Raw genomic sequence first — 21,345 nt, 5'->3', positions numbered from 1 at the left:
CAGCTATGTGTTTTCCTAAATAGTCGCCATTACGTTAATTGCAGATCATTTCTCAAATAGAAAGAAACAATATACATGGATCCTTAATAATGTTGCTTAATACTAAAATAATACACATAAGGATTCAAATTGTGGTTTCAGCTTAAATGGGCCGTGGAAGCACATTCTTTAGAAGACTCTTTAGTAACCCTATGATGAATGTCCTCTTTCTCCCTTGATGAATGATGCCAGTGAGAACCTTTCTCGCTCCTGCCATTCCTCATAACAACAACCTTAAGTAATGCTAACTTATATTTTTAGGAAGGGGAATTTTCTGGAGCAAGAACTGATTTGCTGTTGTGGTTTCTGGTTCCTATGGAAGTACAAGACAATTAGTAATATCCACAATTAAGCTTTCTACAAACAATATAGACTATGGGAAAAGAGGAGCTTAAGCAAAATGCTGCAATGCTTGGCAACTTGTCATTATATTCATTAATTTCTCATAATTCACTTTGGACAGGAACTTAAAACTGGATTTCTTTGTGTCTGCAAAACTAACTCTTCCCATGGCGGGTAGAGCTTCTGAAACCGTATTTAGACTACCATGAGGTACTATAAATTTCTGGCTTTAGAGGTGGAGTAAAGGAGGTTTTACAGAGTGTTGAGTTCAGTTTCCCTGGCTGTGCTCAGGGAGGAAGCTGTGGATGTCACAGACAATCTAGGATTTGATTTGTACTAAAAGGCCAATATCATCTTGACAGTGAGAATCTGTTTTGGAGTGCCTTTGTTGGTTGATTGTATATATGCACACATGTACAGTACATTTGTGTGACTATATTGTATGTGTAAGGATGTTGAAATTGAATAGATCGTGTCTGGAGACACTGTATTTCCTTTTTCTCAGTTTCAAGCCCCATCAGAATGACGGACTGGTAACACGATATTCATGATTGAGTTTATCAATCAGTGTGCAAGTCTGTATGTGTGCCTGTAAGAATGTAAGACCAAGGGCAGAGCATATTGTTTTATTATCATTTTACAATTGTGTCCCACTGCAATGGGCTGAGACTTCGCAAGCTCCCACTAACATTAGCTCTGTGGGGCGCCACACTAGAAATACAATTTTGCTGAACCTGCACTTCTCCAGGTACCTCAGCCTCACCATCGCCAAACGACATCTTCTCTGCATCCCAAGGGCGCAGAAAGTCACATGAGCAAAAGTTTAGAAAGTCATGATTTTGCTTTATTTTGTATGGATCTGTAGATTTTTAATATATTACCGCAACATTTTTATCTATTTGTATAGTTTCAGATAGCTCTTTTGTTTTGCGCACTTTCATACCCATGTAATATATGCATTAATTATATTTAATATAATAATACTATATAATGCTCATATTGTTTACAGATTTTCATTCTGTATTAGCTTCAGTAATCTATGGCACTGCATTGCCGAGCAAGTCCGCATTTCCGTGGTATTTTAAACCAATTATTGCAGCTATATACACAACTAGTGTAGCACTAGTTGTGTATATTGTTCCTCATCGTGAACAGTCCTGAACATATTTAATATTTCAGGTTTTACTTCACCTTAATTTGTTTGTAGTGTATCATTTCAGAGAGCTCTAATACATCTCCAAAGCATCTGCGATTGCGTGCAGTTTTTCTGCGTGTGTTCAAGGAGATTGTTTTAAATGGACTCATGTGAATATTATCTATGAGTCAGTGCTGACTCATTATTCCAAACCCACTTTGAACACAACATCTTGTTTACACACTCAGCAGGACTCTTTGTCTTTCTATGTGTGTTTGTACATGTGCCTTTAATTTTATTAAAGCAGGTGTGCATTTATGTGAATCCACATACACTCACAGGGAGTAAATGTCACCCACAACAACACCTATCATGACATGTAATCACACCTGAAAGTAATTTTGATTTTATAAAAATAAGCTATACTCATTGACGTTGACTCACCTTGCATGTGTGGACGCTGCACCCGCTGAGGGTGATGGGAGAATGAAAGTAGGGGCAAGCGAAGAGCTGGGGAGAAGGGGGTAAGACGAGAATCCTGATGTGTATTTTGATCGTGCCAGGATGTCTGGCCCTGTCTGTGGTTCACCTGCGCTGGTCTGTCACTCACACAAGCCCACACACGCACACATAACCACGTAACAGTGATAGGACTGGGCAAAGCATAGCATAAATACACACATCACAATCAAAGGTTTCTGATTTACAGAAAGGTTTTAGAGAGGTTCCTCCTCACTCTCTCTCTCTCTCTCTGCCTTTCCCTCTGTGTGACCCAGTAACCATTACCCATGGATTTCTCTCACCCCTCCCTCTCTCTCTCTCTTTTTTCCCATGTGCAGTAGCACATGGTGGGACACCCATGGTGAGGTGTGTCATTTGAGGAGTGATTTAGTGCTGTTCTGCCCCAACCACTGCTGAGCCACCTGCCCTAGGAATCCTGCTGCACACACACAGGCACACATTTATACACAGATGCATGCACATGATGGACACATACTAACAAAGTAGTTAAGCAGTACCATAACCTCAATGCTCTAGTCTCCACAGCCTGATTAGACCCCATTTTGCTATTTCCACAAATTCTTCTATGTATTACTGAATTTTCATTAGCTAATTAATGCTTTACAGGTCTGGTCATGCTCCAAAAAATGCATAGAATACACTAAGAGGCAGACATGTCTTTGACTGCTCAGTCACTTATGAATTCAAAGATGTGTGATGTGAGCGCTGTGACATTGCTTAAACTGAGTCAGCAGGACACGTTAAAAAGATTGCTAAACAGGAAATCACATAATAGAGCAACAATTTAGTCAATCTCCCTTAAAAGTAATGTAAATTATAAGAAAACATTTGTATTTGATGTTATTTCCCTCAGGAGTTGTGCTTTTCCATTACAGCAGTGTAATACAATTAGTGGCTGCTGTTCCAAATAAAGGTTTATATGACAAAATATAGGACAACAGATGTGTTTCTGTTAAGTTCTTGTTTTATATTCTTTCTTCCTTTTCCCTTATAAAGAAATGCCAGCTTTGGAACAACACTGGAAAATCAAATAAAACATGCAACAACACTAATTTGAATGCACAACACTGCGAGTTGAACGGGCTGCAACATGGGTATGAAGCTGAGAACATGATTATTAGTATGTTTATATGAAACCTTGATTAAATTTCCTCTTGTTATATTCCCTGCTGCATATGGGAGACTCCTATTAGCCACCTCAGGCCTGCATTGTACAAATACATCCTGACCTTCCTGTCTCTGTCAAGGATTCATGTTGTGTTGTTCACGTTCAAGGTGAGAACTAATGAGGTACATGCAAAATATTTGGGTTGATGTGATTTAGGGAGATAATATCAGAATGCAGAAAGATGATTAAACCTGTAAAATCAAGTGCATTCTACCTTTAGATGAGGAGTCACTTTTATTTTCCACCTGTAAATTTCTGAAAACAGCAGTTTTCTGCTAAAATTTATATTTTGCATACACATACGCATGTCCATTTTCATTCCAAAGACCTAGATATGGCAAAACACACTCTTAGCAGGCATGGTGTAAGAAGGCTTTTACTAAAATACAAGTGAAAAAAATGTTTTAGCGTTACACAGTGGAAACTAAAAGTGGATGAAATTGCTTGTATTATATCCCTGTTTTTACAGTAGTTTATGTTGTTTCCCTTAGTAACAAATGAAAACCAGATGTTGGTGTGTCAGATTACAGAATGGCAGTGTTGTTGCTGTTTGTTTTCAGAATGAAACACTATATAATCAACACATTATTAAAACAAGGAAGAGTGAATCAGCACTAAATATATATATATATATATATATATATATATATATATATCTCAACTCGGCGATATATATATCTCAACTCGGCGATAAAGACCTGACAATGATAATAAAGCAGTGAAAATAACCACCAGGATTTATTAGTTTCCAATAAATATTTTTTCCATTTAAATCTTTTCTCTACATCCATTCCTCAGTGTTGGTTGCATAGATCCCATCGAGAGTAACACTGTGGGCTATATGAAAGCCAGAGTGTCATATTGTCTGAAGTGAGAGGAGCCTTGGGGCTCTTTAGCATATGGCAGCAGCTACATTCTGAGGCTTGTGCCTGAGGTGCCTGTCAGCATAGTCATTTGTGGTGTGTGTGTTTATGTGTGCATTTCTGTGCATCTGTCTGCATGTTTCCTTCAGCTGTTCTCAGGTGTTCTAGCAGTAAAGTGGTCTTTACTGTAATTCGCCACACACATACCTCAGCAGGCAGAGTAACATGTCCCCAACTGAGGCTCAGTGTCAGCAATCACATGGATTCCTATTAATCTGAATTACAGTACTGTGGGGACTTCAAACTGGAGTGAGAACATGTAAGCTTTATTTATAAGATATCAAATAAAGATAGACATTGATTTAATGTTGGGGAAACCTTTAAAATTAAATTTGTATCATCACTAATAATAAACAAGGAGAAAATAGGTGAATTACATTTGCTTAGGAATTCTCTTTGTAATCACTTCCAGTTATTATTTTCCAGTACACAATTAGTGTACTATGTATCATTTTCATGGTATGTGTTTAAGCTTAAGTGTTTTCAGAGGAGCACAGTATCATAGTATTGTGTGCAGGCAATCATTACATCAATTACTACCACTAGCTGTTAAAGTATTGTCGACTGAGCACAGTGAGTGAAGTGGGTCACTACCAGTGTGTGTGTGTGTGTGTGTGTGTGTGTGTGTGTGTCCAGCAGCAGTGCAGATGACCTATTTTCTTTCAATGAAGAGAGCATGTCCTCTGTGCCACTGGTCAATAAAACTGTCCCGTTGGAGCATAACTCTAAAAAGGGAGGAGGGGGTCATGGGGGAACAACCCATTCATTATACTTATTTGTCCACTTCTTAAAACAATTTTCTTTTGGTTTTAACAAGCCCTAATACACATAAAACATACCAAAAATATATTGTTCATTAACAATTTCCACTTCTCCTCCAAAGTGTTTTCTTGTGCGTGCTCTTCTCTTACAGTAAACGATTGCAAATGATAAATATGTTTGTCTTTGAAGTATTTCTTCAAAGAGTAATAGTGACACCGACACGCACTTAGAGAGAGCATGTTGTGGGTTTCATTATCCCATGTAATGGAATACTTATGCTCAGTACTAAAAAAAAAAAAAAATAGCAATATTTACAAAACTTTTTGGCAAAATTAACTAGAAAAAAAAAGAGCAAAAGATGAAAATCTGTCAACATTCCAGATCAGTTTCTCACAAACAAGCTTGGAATTGGTGATGCGGTTCCCATTTGGCACCATTGTCATAAATGGGTTTAGCCTATAATAGCCTGGCCAGCTAAGTCAACAAGATGACGACATGTGTACATGACTGGTTATCACTAGTGTTAACAGAAACACAACAGTCCTGTAAAGAATGAGGGGAGGCAAATGGGTTTAAATGCTGACTGGGCTGACTGCTGTGTTGCCAGGGACTGTAAAAGTGGAATGTCTATGTATGTGTGTGCGATACATTTGGGCAAGTGCGAGGGCAATAACAAGCTAATGTCTTCTTCAAACACAGTGACTGCATGCACACAGATAAACATACATGTGCGCTGGACTTGAAAATACAGATAGTGGGATTTTTGTCCCTACGTGAGATGGATAACAGTTAAATGCTGGTGTGTATGGGGTGGTGTATTTGTGTGGAAATTCTAACTGTATTTAAATACCTACACTTTTGACTGACAATGATGATAATTTTGACATCTAGCAATGAATTACTCTTTCTTAGCCCATCATTTTATTGACAAGCAATACATAAAGCATTGCAGCTGATTTATGGAATCATTGCAAATATAAGACTTCAAAGCCATCTGTTAAATATTCAGTAGATACACACTTGTGTTGTTTACTTATTCTTTGCAGTGGCCCAACTCAGTGATGTAGGATGTAGTATAATAATTGGTGCACTGACTACAGTGTAGCTTGGAAGCATCATAAAGCACAGACCTGTAAACAAGAATTAAATGCAGGTTTTAGGGTAAGCTCAGCACTTTGGCATAAGCTGACCCCCAGCTGGGCCAAAGCGCGTGAGAAATATTTTTAAGAGGTTTTCCAGACACAAGCCACAGCTATAAAGTTAGTTAATGTGTCTTATTGACCTATATTTTCTCTTGAGTGTTGTTACACATAAAATTAGCTTAAGAATAAAACAATAAAAATTTTAAAATAAGTAATTATTTAATAACCTTATTTCCTTGAGTTGTTAATCTGTCCAGTCTTGTTAAATAATTATAGTAGGTTAAATCACTTGTGCCTTTGGATGGAGATACTATGAGAACGAGGTTAACCATAATTTAATGCTTATTGATGTACCCAACGTTACATTCTCTTAATGCTAGAGACGGTAAATTAAATCCCCAGGCTGTGTCTCTCTCTCTCTTTTATGCCTCACAGTATGTGTGACAGGTGGGCAGTGTTACATTAACACAGTGGAAAGAGAAATCCTACCACCACCAAAACTGAGCCAGACTATAGTCATCACATTTTTTCTCCTGCAAACACTCCAAAGTATGTAGCAATGAAACAAAAATGAGCAGAAAATGGTAACTGATAATGACCTGTTTCTTTCTCTCTCTCTCCCTCTCTTTCTATTATTCACTTCACACCATCATCACTCCATCAAGTGCAAGGTTAAACTTATGTCTCCTCACATTCACATCACCTCTTTATTATTGAAATTAACATCTCCTCAGTGTGTGTTTGTGTGTGTGTGTGTGTGTGTCTCTTTCTGAAGTTTGTTCCGGCTGGTGTGCCGGTTGCCCTGGATTTTTTTACTGGCCTGGCTAATCTCTGGAGTGTGTAGGAAACAGTTATTGCATCCTTGACGGATACAGCAGGGAGTTGATCCATGCCTCTGCATGTGTGGGGTTAGTGCAGTACTTGCCCTGTTTTGTCCCAGTTTATTGTCCTTCACAGCAGTTTTGCACACATAAAGACACATACATATGCACACGGGCTATTTTAATGAAAGTGCTTTTGCCAAATCATAGTCAAGGCAGAATAATTTGACTTAAAGTAGTTTTCATTGTGTTTGCTAATAATACTGGAAAAATGTGCAAGACATTTTAAATCACTGTAAACAGGAATTTTAATATACTCAGTAGAAGCACTCATGCAGCATACTTTCAAATGTCAGATCTTCTTCGTAATGAAAGGGAGATTTTTTTCAATACTGTTGTCAAGCACTGATCAATGGGAAAATGTTGGAGATCTCTATTGTAAGATCTTGACCTATGTATTTTTCCCTGAGATATATTGTGCTATGACTGGGTGCCATAAAAAGTACTGAATTGATTATACAGTGTATGTTTATGAAAAAGAACAAGAATGTAAAATTTACTATAAACATGAGATTCAAAGGGTGTTGTGTTGATACCTCCCAGTGCTTCTCTGGTTTAAAAATGCTAGGCTGATTTCACAGTGTAGCATCTCAGTATACAATATATTCTAATTGGCATCTGTTCTGTTGATTTTGCTAATTTTCTATCGAACTGAAGAGCCCTTTTGTGAATATAAAAGGGAGAGGGAGAATAAAAGAAGACTTGAATTTCCCCTTTTTTATTAAATATGAAGATTAGACTGATACATGAAGGTCGATACTTGCTGCTGTTAAAATCTAATGTGGTGCAGTTGGCACATTGTGGATGCACTGCTTGTTTTATGACTACATTACACTAATTTCTAATGTGATTTTAATTTGCTGGAATTAATGAAGTTTAATTTCAAAGACTACATCTGGTGAATCTGCTTTTGGAAAACAAAGAATAATCCATTATTTCACATAAACCCAGAATCATGCAGCTTACTTTTATATATTTAAAACAAACACATATAAAATCTAGTTTGTTACTATCATGATGTGCTAGTGTTTCTTTGAGAATCTAACCTCAAAATTATATACTTATTTCCTTTTCTGCCATAGAATCAGTAATATAAACCTCCCCCCTCCAATCCATCCTTTCTTCACCTCATCCCATCCTCCCCTTCTACCTCCCTTCATCCTCCTCTATTTCCTTTTGTCCTCCACTTACCCTCTCATCAGGCAGCTTTATTATGCAAATAAGTGTTGGACTGCATCACTTAATTAAGCTTTACTATGCCAGTTTGCATGCGAAATCTAACACACGTACAAAACACACTTTCACACACAAAAACACATACTCATCCTAACTTTCTTTCAAACAAACAAAAAAGAAACTGGTGGCAGTTGGGAGGTATAATGATTGGTATTCTGGACTCTGAAATTGCATACACAAGCGTGCAGGCAGTCCATCTAAGCAGCAGAAGCACCTCTTTGAGTGAGCACAGATAAAAAGACTTGAATAGCACGGTTTCGCTAGGTCATTAGCCTGCAGTTAGTATCGTATACTCCAATCTGGCCTTCCGCTGCTCAACTTGTGATGCCAACTGCTTCATTTCTGTTGCTACTAAACGTGATGCTTATGAGGTCGTGGTGATGAAGCTAAATACCAGGGTCAGAACTTGATGTATTGAACCATTGGTGCTCCTGACAGAGCTGGCTTATTAATTCATTTTAGTGAAAAATTTGTACTTAGACTAAATTAAATACAACTGAGCTTTAAGCATTTGAAACATGTGAAGTCGTTTGAACAGCAATACCATAGATTTTAGCTACATTATTATACATGTGGCTCTTTTTACTGGTATTGAAAACAAACAAAAAAAAATCATCACTATATGCAATTTTTTTTCTCTTAGCAACTTTTTAATGTGTGTTTATTCTGTGAAATTGAGATTAATTTTTTCTCGATCCATTGATTTTAACCCTTATGCCCTCCTCAAATTTTGCACCCCCTGGACACCTTCGTGGCAAAAATGTGCACACATCTAAAAACAGCAATAAAATCATCATACATCAATATTTTTTTTTCATAAAATCACTTCAGACCTACTCAGAAATGCCAAACAATCAATTATTTTCAGGATGATTTTAACTCTTTAAATGCCAGTTTATATGAAAAGAAATCAAGTTTTTCTGGGGTTTTTTTTGCAAAAAAAAAAAAAAATGCAGTCATTCACATAATAAAGCTGGCATTTAAAGGGTTAAAATCCTGAAAATGATTGATTGTTTGGTATTTTTGAGTACGTCTGAAGTTGATTAAGTGATTTATGTAAAAAAAAAAAGTTAAAAAAAACATTCATGTATGATGATTTTATAACAGTTTTTAGGTGCGTGCATATTTTTGCCATGAAGGTGTCCAGAGGGTGCAAAATGAGAGAGTATGAATGACATGTAAGAGTAAAAGACATTAGAAATATTGAAAAAGAAGATTTCCTGCAAAAAATCATGCCACTAGCTGCAACACAGCCAAAATGATCACAAATGAAAAAAGTTGAAAAAAAAAAAGTTGAAAAAAATGTACAAAAATGCTCGAGGAGGGCATAAGGGTTAAGGCATATTTGTGAAATCTTTACAAAAAGAAACTGTAATTACTGTTGCTGTCATTGCCGCATCCCTTATAGTTACTTCTTGCAACTTACTGTGTGCCAACACGGGACCCAAACAACCAGTAAAATTATCACAATCCTGAAACCATCATGACCCTGAGAGTTGAGAGCGTATTAAAAACTTGTTATTATTTAATTAGCTTTAGTGATTTTCATCCCATTTGCAAAAAAACTAAATTAAAGGTATAGTTGAAATGGTTAATGCCATCTTCAGTTGATGATTGCTGGTTCTTGGGGTTATGGAAGCTTGAAAATAAACAGAAAATCATCTGCTCAGACAAAAGCACACGGTTCGCAATATGACTACTGACACGTGAATATATTCTCATATGTCCCCACAGTGATTAGCGTGGCAAATGACACCATAATTGAGCATAAGAAAGATAGAATGTGTAGCAATTTGCCTTGAGACACAGCCTATCAATTCTGATGATTGGCTTAATTTATATTTCTGACAAAATGAATTTGTTTTATTGGGTTACAGACATATTAACTTCAACAAATTGATTGTAATTTAGCATGCTGGGTGTCTGTGCTGCTCTGTGTATTAGAATTCTGAGTTATGTATTCATGAATTAGTCGTTCTTACCTCAATGGGAATTTCCAAGTTTTATTTTCCAGGTTTTTTTTTAATGTAATAAAAATGTCAATATGTGTGTGTGTTGTAGCTGCTGGTATCTAACATTCCATGCCAAATCTAAGTACATTGAAATTTGTCATAAACTGATAGTAGGATGGAAGATTATAACATAACTGCACTTAATTAATTACTTAATTGATTAATATAGATTTGTCTTTTATGCATGTTGCCATTAGTGAACCTTATGCCTAACAAGTTTGTACAATAACACCATTATTGTGAAGAGAATCCCCCCCACCACCACCACCACCAAGATATGGCATAAAACACTTTGACCTTTCTGAGATTTCTGTAACTTGTTACTGGTTCTGCCTGATGCAGGATTTCATGGCAGGGGGCTAGATGTTTACTGTTGCCACGTCTCCAGTAACATTACAAGTGGCTCCGGATAAGACCGCCAGCCAAATGCCTAAGCTGTCAAAGTAAATAACTTTTCCATTTCAAAGCGAGCTATTCCAATTAAGGAAAGAAAGTTGGAGCAAAAGAATGAGAAGGAAAACCACAGAAAAGAACTTGGGGACAGAAGGCAGGATGAAGGGGAGGTGGACATGGAGGGAAATGGAAGAGGAGGAGAGAAAGAGTGAAAGTCATTGCAGTCTCATTGGAGTGAAAAAGAGAGGTGGTATGGAAACAGGAAATCAATTGTTGGGTCTGGGTTTTGCTTTGGCTCTGTTTGCAGCTAGACTCAACCTTGAAGTGTGTGAAGGGGAGAAAGCACTAGACTGAGATCAAGACTGAAGCTCAGTATCAGGCAGATGCAAAGATAGGAGGTCAAGGGCAGAGCACTTTCCCACTGTAAATTGATTGATGTAGCACCAATCAATTTACAAGTGATGTTCAGAGGTCAAGAGGACACTCATCGTGTGACAAGTAACCTGCTGAATGTCATCACATTTGGCCCAATAATCACAGGGTAGGGTATCCATATTTCAAAGGAGCTTAAAATCCTTTAATATTTTAATGATTTGGATTTTGATGACTATTCTTTACATTGTTGCTATATATCACAGCTTTCCTATCAAAAAAAGTGAAACACTGTCTATCTAGCAGAATGCTTTAACATTATTTCAGGAGTCGTTTGTGGAAGATAATAAAGACATATCAAAGGCATAGCAGACATAGCATTTAGAATTGGTGAAGTATTGAACTTCAGCAAATTGTTGTCAACAATGACAAAGTCCAAGATTTTGTCACTGCTAACATAAAGTAAAAAGAAGGAACTCTATGATGTCTAGACCATCTAGCACTTGTGTTAATTATTGATGAGGGAGCCCCCTCTTGTTTGCAGTGGAGATGGACAGGAGTTTCCATGGACTATGATGTTTGCAGACAACACTGTGATCCGTATGAGAGTAGGGAGCAGGTCGAAGAGAGCCTGGAGAGGTGGAGGTATGCTCTGGAGAGAAGAGGAATGAAAGACATAATACACGTGTGAATTAGTTAGGTGTTACAGTTAGGGAGTAGAGATAGTAATGGTAGATGAGTTTAAATACCTGGGATCAACCAGCCAGAGCAACGGACAGTGCAGAAGAGAGGTGAAGAAGAGAGTGCAGGCAGGGTGGAGTGGGTGGAGATGAGTGTCAGGAGTGATTTGTGACAGAAGGACAGCAGCAAGAGTGAAAGGGAAGGTTTACAAGATTGCAGTGAGATGTGCTATATGTTTTAGAGACAGTGGCACTAATAAAAAGACAAGCGGCTAAGTTGGAGGTGGCAGAGTTGAAGATGTTCAGATTTTCATTGGGAGTGACCAGCATGGACAAGATCAGACATGAGGACATCAGAGAGACAGCTCAGGTTCAGCAGTTTGGAGACAAAGGACATGTGCAGAGGAGGAATAGTGGATACAAAGCATGTTGAATATGGAGCTGCCAGGCAGGAGGAGAAGAGGAGAAGATTCATGCATGTAGTGAAGGAGGACATGCAGAGGTTTTGTGTGACAGAAGAGAATGCCAGAGATATGGTGAGATGGAGGCAGATGATCTGCTGTGGCGACCCCTAAAGGGAGCAGGCGAAACAAGAAGAGGAGTATTGATTGAGGAAAATGCATCCCCAGTTATTTTTCGACCACCGTATCATGTGGCTTCTGCAGCTGTGTATGTGTACATGTGTGTATTTCTGTGTGTGTATAACTGCTGTTTCAAACAGAATGTAAGGACTGACTTCCATCTGCCAATATGTAGAAAGTAGCAAGACATTGTGTTGTACCCATGTGTGTGTGTTAGTACTTGAAAGACCTTCAACTTGAATGGCTGTTTATATGGTTAAAAAAAGTACTACTACAGTGATGGAGCATGTTGAAGATGTTCCTGCTATTGATTGGGAGTAAGTAAATAGGATGATTAATGGTTTAGAAATTCCATATTTTTCTCCAAATGTCAGTGTAACACATTATTGCACAAGGAGTTAATCTCCTGTGTACAAATATGATTTCACCAGTCTCTTTCAGAGCTGCTTTTTATTCAGGCAAGCCTATATTATCCTTTTATAACAGTTATAAAAAATACACTTGTGGTCATGAAAAAACGAGCACACTGACACATGAAAAATCTCCTACTGCAAGTAAAGCTTTACTTCTTAACTTTGATGCAATTCAGTTTCATGGGTGTGTTGAAAAGTGTTCAGTGTTGACTTGCCAGAATGATTTATTTAACTGTAGTACGACGTGCCCCGCGATGGACTGGTGATCTGTGAAGGGTGTGCCCCGCCTCTCACCCTATGACGGCTGGGACAGTGACCCTGTATTGGATTAGCAGTTAACAAAATAGATGACTGGATAGAAGATGTGACGTTCATTCAGTAGGTGCAAAGGTTAATAATACTGCTCAGTAATTTAATTTTTATTCAATTCCACAAATTTATGTCACGGTAAATGAGCTCAAGTGCTCAAGATGTGCATTAATCTATAGCCAAAAATGACCCAAATCAATGTGCAGTGGCTTATATGTCAACAATCTTTGCTAAAAACTAGAATGTTGTACTGTTTAAAGGCATTTTGATTATTTTATCCTTTTATCAAAAAGAAATATACAGTATGTATCTATTTATAACATGTATGCATCAGGCTGGGCTTAAGAGCTGCTGACTGAAACCTTTATTCCCAGAGTCTGATAATATCCATGCAAATTTTTAAACTATAATATAGATGACTTGAAAAAAATCTGCCACATGTGAAAAAAAAGAACCTCAAACAACTTCTCCTATGAATATGCATGAGTCTGCATAAGTGATTCATTTCTAACCCTGAATGAAGTTGGTATAATACAGTAGCTAAATGAAAACAGATCACATTGGACCTGAGCCCAGTGACTGAGCTGGCCAGTATTATGGTAAAGGCATCTTTATTTGGTGTTATCCAGTGGTGAATTGTTAGTGGCATACATACTCTATCAAAATCTGTTTATGGCTAGACTAATCAGACTCTGCCACTAGTATGAGATTAATGGATTTTCACTTTTGCATTTTATCTATAATTCTCTTTTATATTCCACATTTCTGTTAACCCAGCCATTTCCTCTCTGCTTCTGTTACCCGATTGGCTGTCAGGTGTAATTTCCTGGTGTGTCCTCCAATCTGGGTGGTCTGTTTTCAGTGCGTCAGCGAGTATTGGGGTTGCTCTTCCATCAGTAGGATCATACTGGGCTGTTTGAATCAGCTTCACATTATATTACTCTTTCACACAAGCATGCACGCACCCTCTCTCAGAAACCAGAACACTGTAGAGGAGAGGTAGTGGAGTATTTAGTGCAGCACAGGGACCTTGGTGTGGCAGTGTCAGTGATGGATATGGCAGTAGGATCAGCAGTGTTGGCTTTTGCAGAAGTGTGTTGTCCACCACTGGGATCTGTCAGATGTGTTCTGCTGAGCCCACACATTCTGCTGGCTGGCTGCTATTGCTGTTAGCTATTTCTTTAATCACTTATGTGTGTGTGTGTGTGTGTGTGTGTGTGTGTGTGTGTGTGTGTGTGTGTGTGTGTGTGTGTGTGTGTGTGTGTGTGTGAGAGGGAGAGAGAGAGAGAGAGTGAGTGCAAGTTTGTCTGAGTACAGTGGGTTTACAGAGCACCTGATATTGCATTTGCAATCAGTTATAAATCCAGCAGAAAAATAAAATGGTCATCATAAACACCTTAATGGTCATAAAAAGGCACACACTCGTTTAAATTTCATTTAACTACTACTAGCAGAGTAGTAGTGTGGTACTTTTTCATAAAATGAAAAAAGTATACAGTATAAACATTTAAACCCGATTACTTTCTTGCCCCGATCTTTGTGCACACAGAAGAGCACAGAACATTTGTTTTTTCTTCCCAACAAAGAAGACTTCCAATCTGAAATGGTCCTCTTGTAGAGCTTGTATTTTTATTTTTAAGCTCTTAAGAATGAAAAAATTAAAAGCAACACTATGCTAAACACACAATTGATATCCATCTTCAAAGAGTAAACACATGCCAAAGAAGAAAGACAGCCATAAAGGTATGACATATTGTAAAGACACACTAATGACATATTCATCACTTTTGTGCACACGCTTTTTCAATTAAAGGTGTTGCCATCAGACTATATTAATTACACTTCCCATGTAGACAGCTTCCACATACATATATAGATATATATAAGCATTTCATTTGTGATTGTATATGTTCCTTACACATCCACATATTTTTTAAACACCAAAAAGGCACATTCCAAGATATCAAATTTCTGCCATTTTTCTCACATGAGCATGAGGAATGGCTATAGGAATTAGAATTTCCAGTTTCGGTGTCTCAGCAGTATCAATCCCCCTTATGCTTGGAAATACAGTACTCTTCATGCTGAACTCTAAATGCGGTTGACCATCATGGAAAGAGACATTTCGAATGCCTAAATGCTTTTTATCTCACAACTGAGTCTGGATAAGTTGACAGGGGTTTCAACCTGTGGTGGGGAGAAGAAAGGAGCACTGAATAAAGCAGAGTGGAACTAAATATGTAGAGAAAGGAAAGCGAAATAACACAAGGGGAAGTTTTTTTTTTTTTATTTTCCCCTTGATCTTCAATCCTACACAAAAAAAAAAAAAAAACCAGACACACATACAGTCTACTTTCACATGCAATATACTTTACACAGGTAGAGTGTCACCCTACTTGCACAGATTGCAACAGATTAGTGGTGAGTAGGAGTTAAAAGAGCTGCTGAGTGCACATTTAATACCACAGATATTTAAAGAGAACATCCCTTTTATCTGAGGGGACAATCTGCATTATTCATATCGTGCCCTCTGAGAGTTGAAGAGAGAAGGAAATAGATGCAAAGACATTTCAGAGAATTAGTTTTTACCAGCAGCCAATGAATTCTTGTTATATTAACAGCAGATATACATTCCGTCTTCTCCCAGCACTTTGTTTGTGTCAGTGTGCGTGTGTGTGTGTGTGTGACAGAAAGTGTGCATTAAGCACCTCCAATCTTTCATTTTTTACTTTCTATAGTTGAAGGTGCTCTGAAGAAGAATGCGGCTATTACATAGCTGTCGATGTGCTGGTTCAGCATGATGCTCATGTATCTGTCTGTGTTGTTTTGTTCTCAGTGTGCAGGGCAGGCTTCTACAAATCTACACTCGGGAATATGGAGTGTTCAAAGTGTCCACCTCATAGTTTCTCGCACCATGAGGGGTCTCTGCACTGTGGCTGTGAGAAAAACTACTTCCGAGCTGAGGGAGACCCTGCCTCCATGGCCTGTACTCGTAAGTGTGTTTTTTCAATGTAAATAGCATTAATATTTCAGGATGAACCATCATACAGATTAAGGAGTCAGTGGTATTCTCATTTGTTGCAATTTGTATTTTGTGTAACTAAGGTAAAAGTTTCCAGATATTTCCCAACTGATTAATTTATTGTTTCACAAACTACTTTAATTTCCTGTGAAAATAACCTCCCTCAGCACAACATTGAAATTCTATGCATAACACACGGGTAAAATAGTGAACTAATGGACAGAGGGAGTTAACTTTCCTCATTTTCTAAAAGGTCAGGTTTTTTACCACCTTTTGCGCTCCCCGTGTGAATCTCGTTTGCCTCTATCTCATGCAAATGGATTGCAGATGGATATGGCTCCTGCAAGCATTCAAAAATGCATTCCCTCTAAAACAATAAATCACTGCATTCCCTGATGTCAGATTATTGATACGTCTGTTACTAACGGGGTTAGGAAGAAAGGAAAAAAAACACCACAGTGTGGAGAACAGTGGAAAATATAAATCAAGGCCCGCAGCCTTAGGCAGAATGCTAATTAGAAAGACAGTCGCAGCAGGTCCCTGTTGTGATTATCTCAACATCATCTTGTCAACTACGCAAATTTCATCTCGTTGGGACAAACTGAGCAACGCAAGAGCTGAAAATGAATAGATAAGTTGTTAGGAGATAATGATCATGATTATCTCAGGAGAGGTCTTTTACTGTTAGCGGTGTGATAGAGATTGTTTCAAGTTGACTTTGGAAATTTGTTGTTAGGAAAATCTCAAAGGTCAGAGTGAAGGTTGGTATATTAAACTGAAGAAAAGGAGAAAATATTTTTATTTTGCTCTTCGTTCAATATGAGACATTGTATTATATGCTTTTCACCATTCATCATCCCCATAGTCTGTACCATAAGAAACTGTGAAATTGCCTCTTCCAAAATTGTAATATAATTTTGAGGTATTGGTAATTACAGGTTAGGGTTGTCTAAAAAAATGATACCCAGATATTAATCAATACTAAAAATTATTAATGGGATTAGATGATTAGCTGACAACTTCACTTCACGTTGGGTGATTTGCTCGATATTCCAGTTGTCCCATGACCCTGTGGCAAAACCCATGGCCGATCGATCGCATTGCCACAGGGCGGCAGCAGCCATTATGGTAGCACTGTCCACTTTCCACAGCCACAAAGTGTGGCCCAAATGCAAAAAAAAAAAAAAAAAAGAGTGCAGGGCTGAAAGAGAAACATACATCAGGAATTTATTTCTCACAAGGCTGATTGAGTTAGCTGACTATAATTAGTTAAGTGGACAGATATCAGTTGAACAACGGTGTTACTTTTCTCTTTTTTTTAAAAACTTAGATCTATAGTTCTACTATAGTCCTGGTCTGTTTTTGTTTTTTTCCACAGAGAGTGGAGTTTTTCACAGACAAAAATACCCAGTGGGGAAAAAACAAAAAAAAAAGTTAATGACAGAAACAAGCATCTCTGCAAATGCAGTCACATTACGCTGTGATTTAAACATCCAGGGGAAAAAAAAAAGTAAAACAGAGATATCCGCTTTCCTTCCTTTTCTCTCATTTGATGCTGATGATGGAGTGTATCTGCTCCACACTCGCTCATTAACTTAAAAGCATACAGAATTCTGGTCATGAACTTGTGTGTGCGTGCTCTTGCATGCCCAGGCACATCTGTTGTGGAGTTGCATGTGAAACTACAGCGATGCAGACTCAGCGTACTATGAACCTCGAAATAATGACTTGAAATAATGACTCAAAATAATTGACTCGATGCATCAATGAGGAAATGAGATAAAAAAAAAAATCGTTTCCTATCATCAAGCTATTGCCACCTATCGTTGATCCCCCGCGTCGTTACACATTGGCACAGCACAGCACAGCACAGCACACGACACAGCACAGTTGCAGACAGGCAGATACACGGCCCCTCCCCTCACTAGCAGCTAAAGTGGTTCACAACACTGGAGAGCTCAGTAAAGTTGCCGTTTCAGCAGCACTGAAGTTTTAAATAGTTATAATAAATGTTAACCTGGCCACCTCACACTACAATGTTAGCCGTTTAACTAGCAGTCTGTTCATTTACCATTAAGCTAGGCAAACAATAATGTTAAAGGAGCTAGGCAGCAAATGTTATTAGCCCTGCCCATCTGTAATGTTAATACAGTGTTAATTTAATAGGATAACAATTATTTGAGTGTAAAACGGGTTATGTTTCTCTTAAAGTCCCAGATTAAAGCTGAAAAAATACCAGCAACTACACAGAAACGTTTTTTTTCCACTGCCTAAGAGAAACAGTTATGTTACTGTATGTATGTTACTTTTTTATGCACCATGTGAGACAACTTGTCCTTGGTGTTATTGTTTGTGTTGCTCTAATCTTTATTTTAAAAAATAATGCCTCTTAATGTTTTTTGTCATTTTGCCCCTCAGTGTACCAAAAATTTTATTCAATATCGAGTATTTTCTTGGGTGTTAGTTCAGAGTTAGTTAGTATTGCAACAACCCTACTACAGTGTACAGCAACAAAGTTACATTGCTGAAAGTAAAGTGAGGAAGCTTTTATCTACAGACTGACTTTGGACACATTTAAATAAATAAATGCAACAAATAAAAGTTCAGCTTTTGACTTTAAACCTGCACAGGGTTTTCTCAGGTATAGTTGAAGGTGTCCTGATCCTTTTAGGCTTCTGCAGTCATCTTACAAAAACACTTACCTGTTGTTGTGCTGCAAAATAAATTTGGGACCAATCAGATGTCTTATTGATGACAAATCCAAACTAAAACAGCTTGAGAAGTGAAAGTACAGTACAGTGCACCCTCAGCTTTTCACGTCATATTTGCTTTTACATGCCTATAATGATGTGTTGGATCACTGTCATATCATTATTTTAGCTTCCTTGCATGCATACATGTGCGTACAAGGAGTGCAGTGCATGCACATGTATGCACATATGGATAATAGCTAAGTTGAAATGCAGGCCCGAACCTCTGATGTGGTCAGTGGATTGTTATGTTAAAACAATTTGTACTGATTTTTCAGATCTGTTTTTACCATTTAGATATTCAAATGACTCACATTTAGAAACTTGTTGTGCAACCTTTTCTGGAGTTAAAAATTTAGTCGTGTTGGATTTTTTTTTTTTTTCAAACATCTGACATGTCTTTAAAAGTTAGATTCATAAGACCTGCAGATACCCAGGTTATCAGATTTTCTTTACAGTCAAGCCGTGTGTGTATTTTTCTTTTGATTTCTCTGGCTCGAGCACATAAATATCTGTGATGCAGATAACTGAGACAGGCGGTGTGCATAGTTTGGGAGTGAAGTAAATTCAGCAAAACAAACTAAACAAAGCATTTTATCTCAAGACACAATCCAGTAAGCCCATTTAATTCTTTTTTTCCTTCCTCTGCCTTCTCAGTTTCCCCTGCTGAGCCATTTGGCAGTTTTGCTTTGTCCCCCATGTAATTAGTCATAGTTTTTCATATAAGAATCTGGAAATCTGTTTGTAATAAGACAGATTTTATATTAGTCCGAGTGAGTCAGACCCACTCACTCGGACCATGCCATGCACTTCTTGTTTCTTACTGATTTTGACAGAGAGATGGAAACATGTACTGATTTGTATTAGATTCACTTATTTGTATTAACATAACTCTGATATTACAACAGCTCATTCATTGTACAGCATTCACAGCAACAATTTTCTTCAGTGAAGATGCCCAAGTAGGTATATAGTGTTACCCTGGGAAAAAATGCACCATGATAATGAATTAAATTTTTTTTCTTTTTGTCTGGTGAAATGTCATCTTCCATTTAAAAGAAAAAAGATAAACTTTGGCAAGTTCAAGCAGGAATAAATACCAAATCCTTTGTCTTAAAGAGAAATGTTTCACAGTAAAGAAACATGTTCTGTGTACTATAATTAGCATATAGCTTTGCTGTTAAATGTAACTGCATCTAATGCCAGTCTACCGATTGATGTTAACATTGCTTCTCTTCTATTATGCTGCTGCACTTTTCCATTCTTCTGTCTTCTTTATACTGTACTATTCCATTTTTTCTATTACCAAGCTTTCTCTCCTTCTGTAAATCCAATGACCTCCTTCTCCATCTCACTTCATCTCCTTCTGTCTACCAGGACCTCCTTCAGCTCCCCGGAATGTAATCTCTTCCATCAATGAGACTTCTGTTATCCTGGAATGGAGCTGGCCTGAGGACACTGGAGGGCGCAGGGATGTCACCTTCACCGTCCTCTGCAAACGTTGCCGTGCTGTTGCTGCTAATGGCAGCAGCAGTGGGGCCCAGCGCTGTGAACCTTGCCGGAGTAATGTTCGCTTTCTGCCAAGAGCCAAGGGACTGCACAACACCACTGTGACGGTGGGCGACTTGCTAGCCCACACTAACTACACATTTGAGATCGAAGCACAGAACGGCGTGTCGTTGCTGGCACCGAAGATGAGACAGTATGCCGCTGTCACCATCACCACCAACCAAGCTGGTGAGATGTCTCAATGGATAGGTAGCTAGATAAAGGCATGAACTGAGATGATCTCAAAACAGTCATTTTGAATCATGTAGGATATTAATTGAAAGTTGTCTGCATATGTTAAATGAAAAAGGTAGCACATTGAAGTAAAAACCTGGGCCCATTTTCCAAATTAAAAATAAATAAATAAACCTCTGGCAAAACTTGGCTTAGGGAGGGTGGTCATGTGGTGCAATGGGTTGCAAGAGTTTGCTTTTCTCTGCTTTAAGCTGGTCTAAGGACTGGGAAATATGGAGCAGGTGCATACATGAAGACAGGTGCATTTAACACATGCATATTATTTGTGTATAATACAACAAAACACTGTGTGTAAATAAAAAAATAATAGCTACCATCTTGATAATATGCATGCACTTCTCACCCTCTTCTCACTCTGCTGAATATCCTTATAATATAATATACTAGCCTATGGTTTATATACCTCAAAACATATGCACTACAACCATCAACCCTGGACATTTACAAGCCAATCCCAGGCTGCTATTCTCTTGTTTAACGACCAGGATCGAATGTCTTCCTCCTTTTCCAAAACATATCTCCTCCTTTTAACATACTCTCTTAACATGAGGATGGGCTCCTAAAACACCCATCAATCTTTTTATACTAATATCTCTCCACACATCCAGTTCTTAGAAGAATAAGAAGGCTATGGGAAGTAGTGCTGTGAAATTCCAAGGGTAAAATAAATCTAGCTGCAGCAGAAAGTGCCAAACCTCAGAAATCCCTGACTCTAGCAAGGAATGTGCAAAGGTCCCAGTCTAGTTCATCAGCTTATTTTCTTCTTTTTGCCATCCCTTCACTGTTCTCCTACACATTTTGCCTTTGTATTTGGCAGCTCAGCATTTTTTTCCCAAACAGTGCGGTTCCCTAGATTTTTT

The 21,345-nt window shown here is 38.0% G+C and overlaps 1 protein-coding gene across 4 annotated transcripts in view; it reads left to right on the top strand.

Annotated features, from left to right (window-relative positions):
* epha3 (eph receptor A3) overlaps positions 1-21,345 on the top strand; it is a 92,751-nt gene that overhangs the window by 38,025 nt on the left and 33,381 nt on the right. For all 4 annotated transcript variants that reach the window (XM_030757386.1, XM_030757385.1, XM_030757384.1 and 1 more), the window contains 2 exons: positions 15,747-15,902; positions 20,060-20,419. In XM_030757386.1, the coding sequence (XP_030613246.1) occupies positions 15,747-15,902; positions 20,060-20,419 (516 nt within the window). The remainder of the gene's footprint in view (positions 1-15,746; positions 15,903-20,059; positions 20,420-21,345) is intronic.

The sequence above is a fragment of the Archocentrus centrarchus genome, chromosome 21 (genome assembly GCF_007364275.1).
Source record: "Archocentrus centrarchus isolate MPI-CPG fArcCen1 chromosome 21, fArcCen1, whole genome shotgun sequence".
Taxonomy (NCBI): Eukaryota; Metazoa; Chordata; class Actinopteri; order Cichliformes; family Cichlidae; genus Archocentrus; species Archocentrus centrarchus.
Note: the sequence above shows the minus strand (reverse complement) of the source record. Positions and strands in the feature narration are given on the sequence as shown.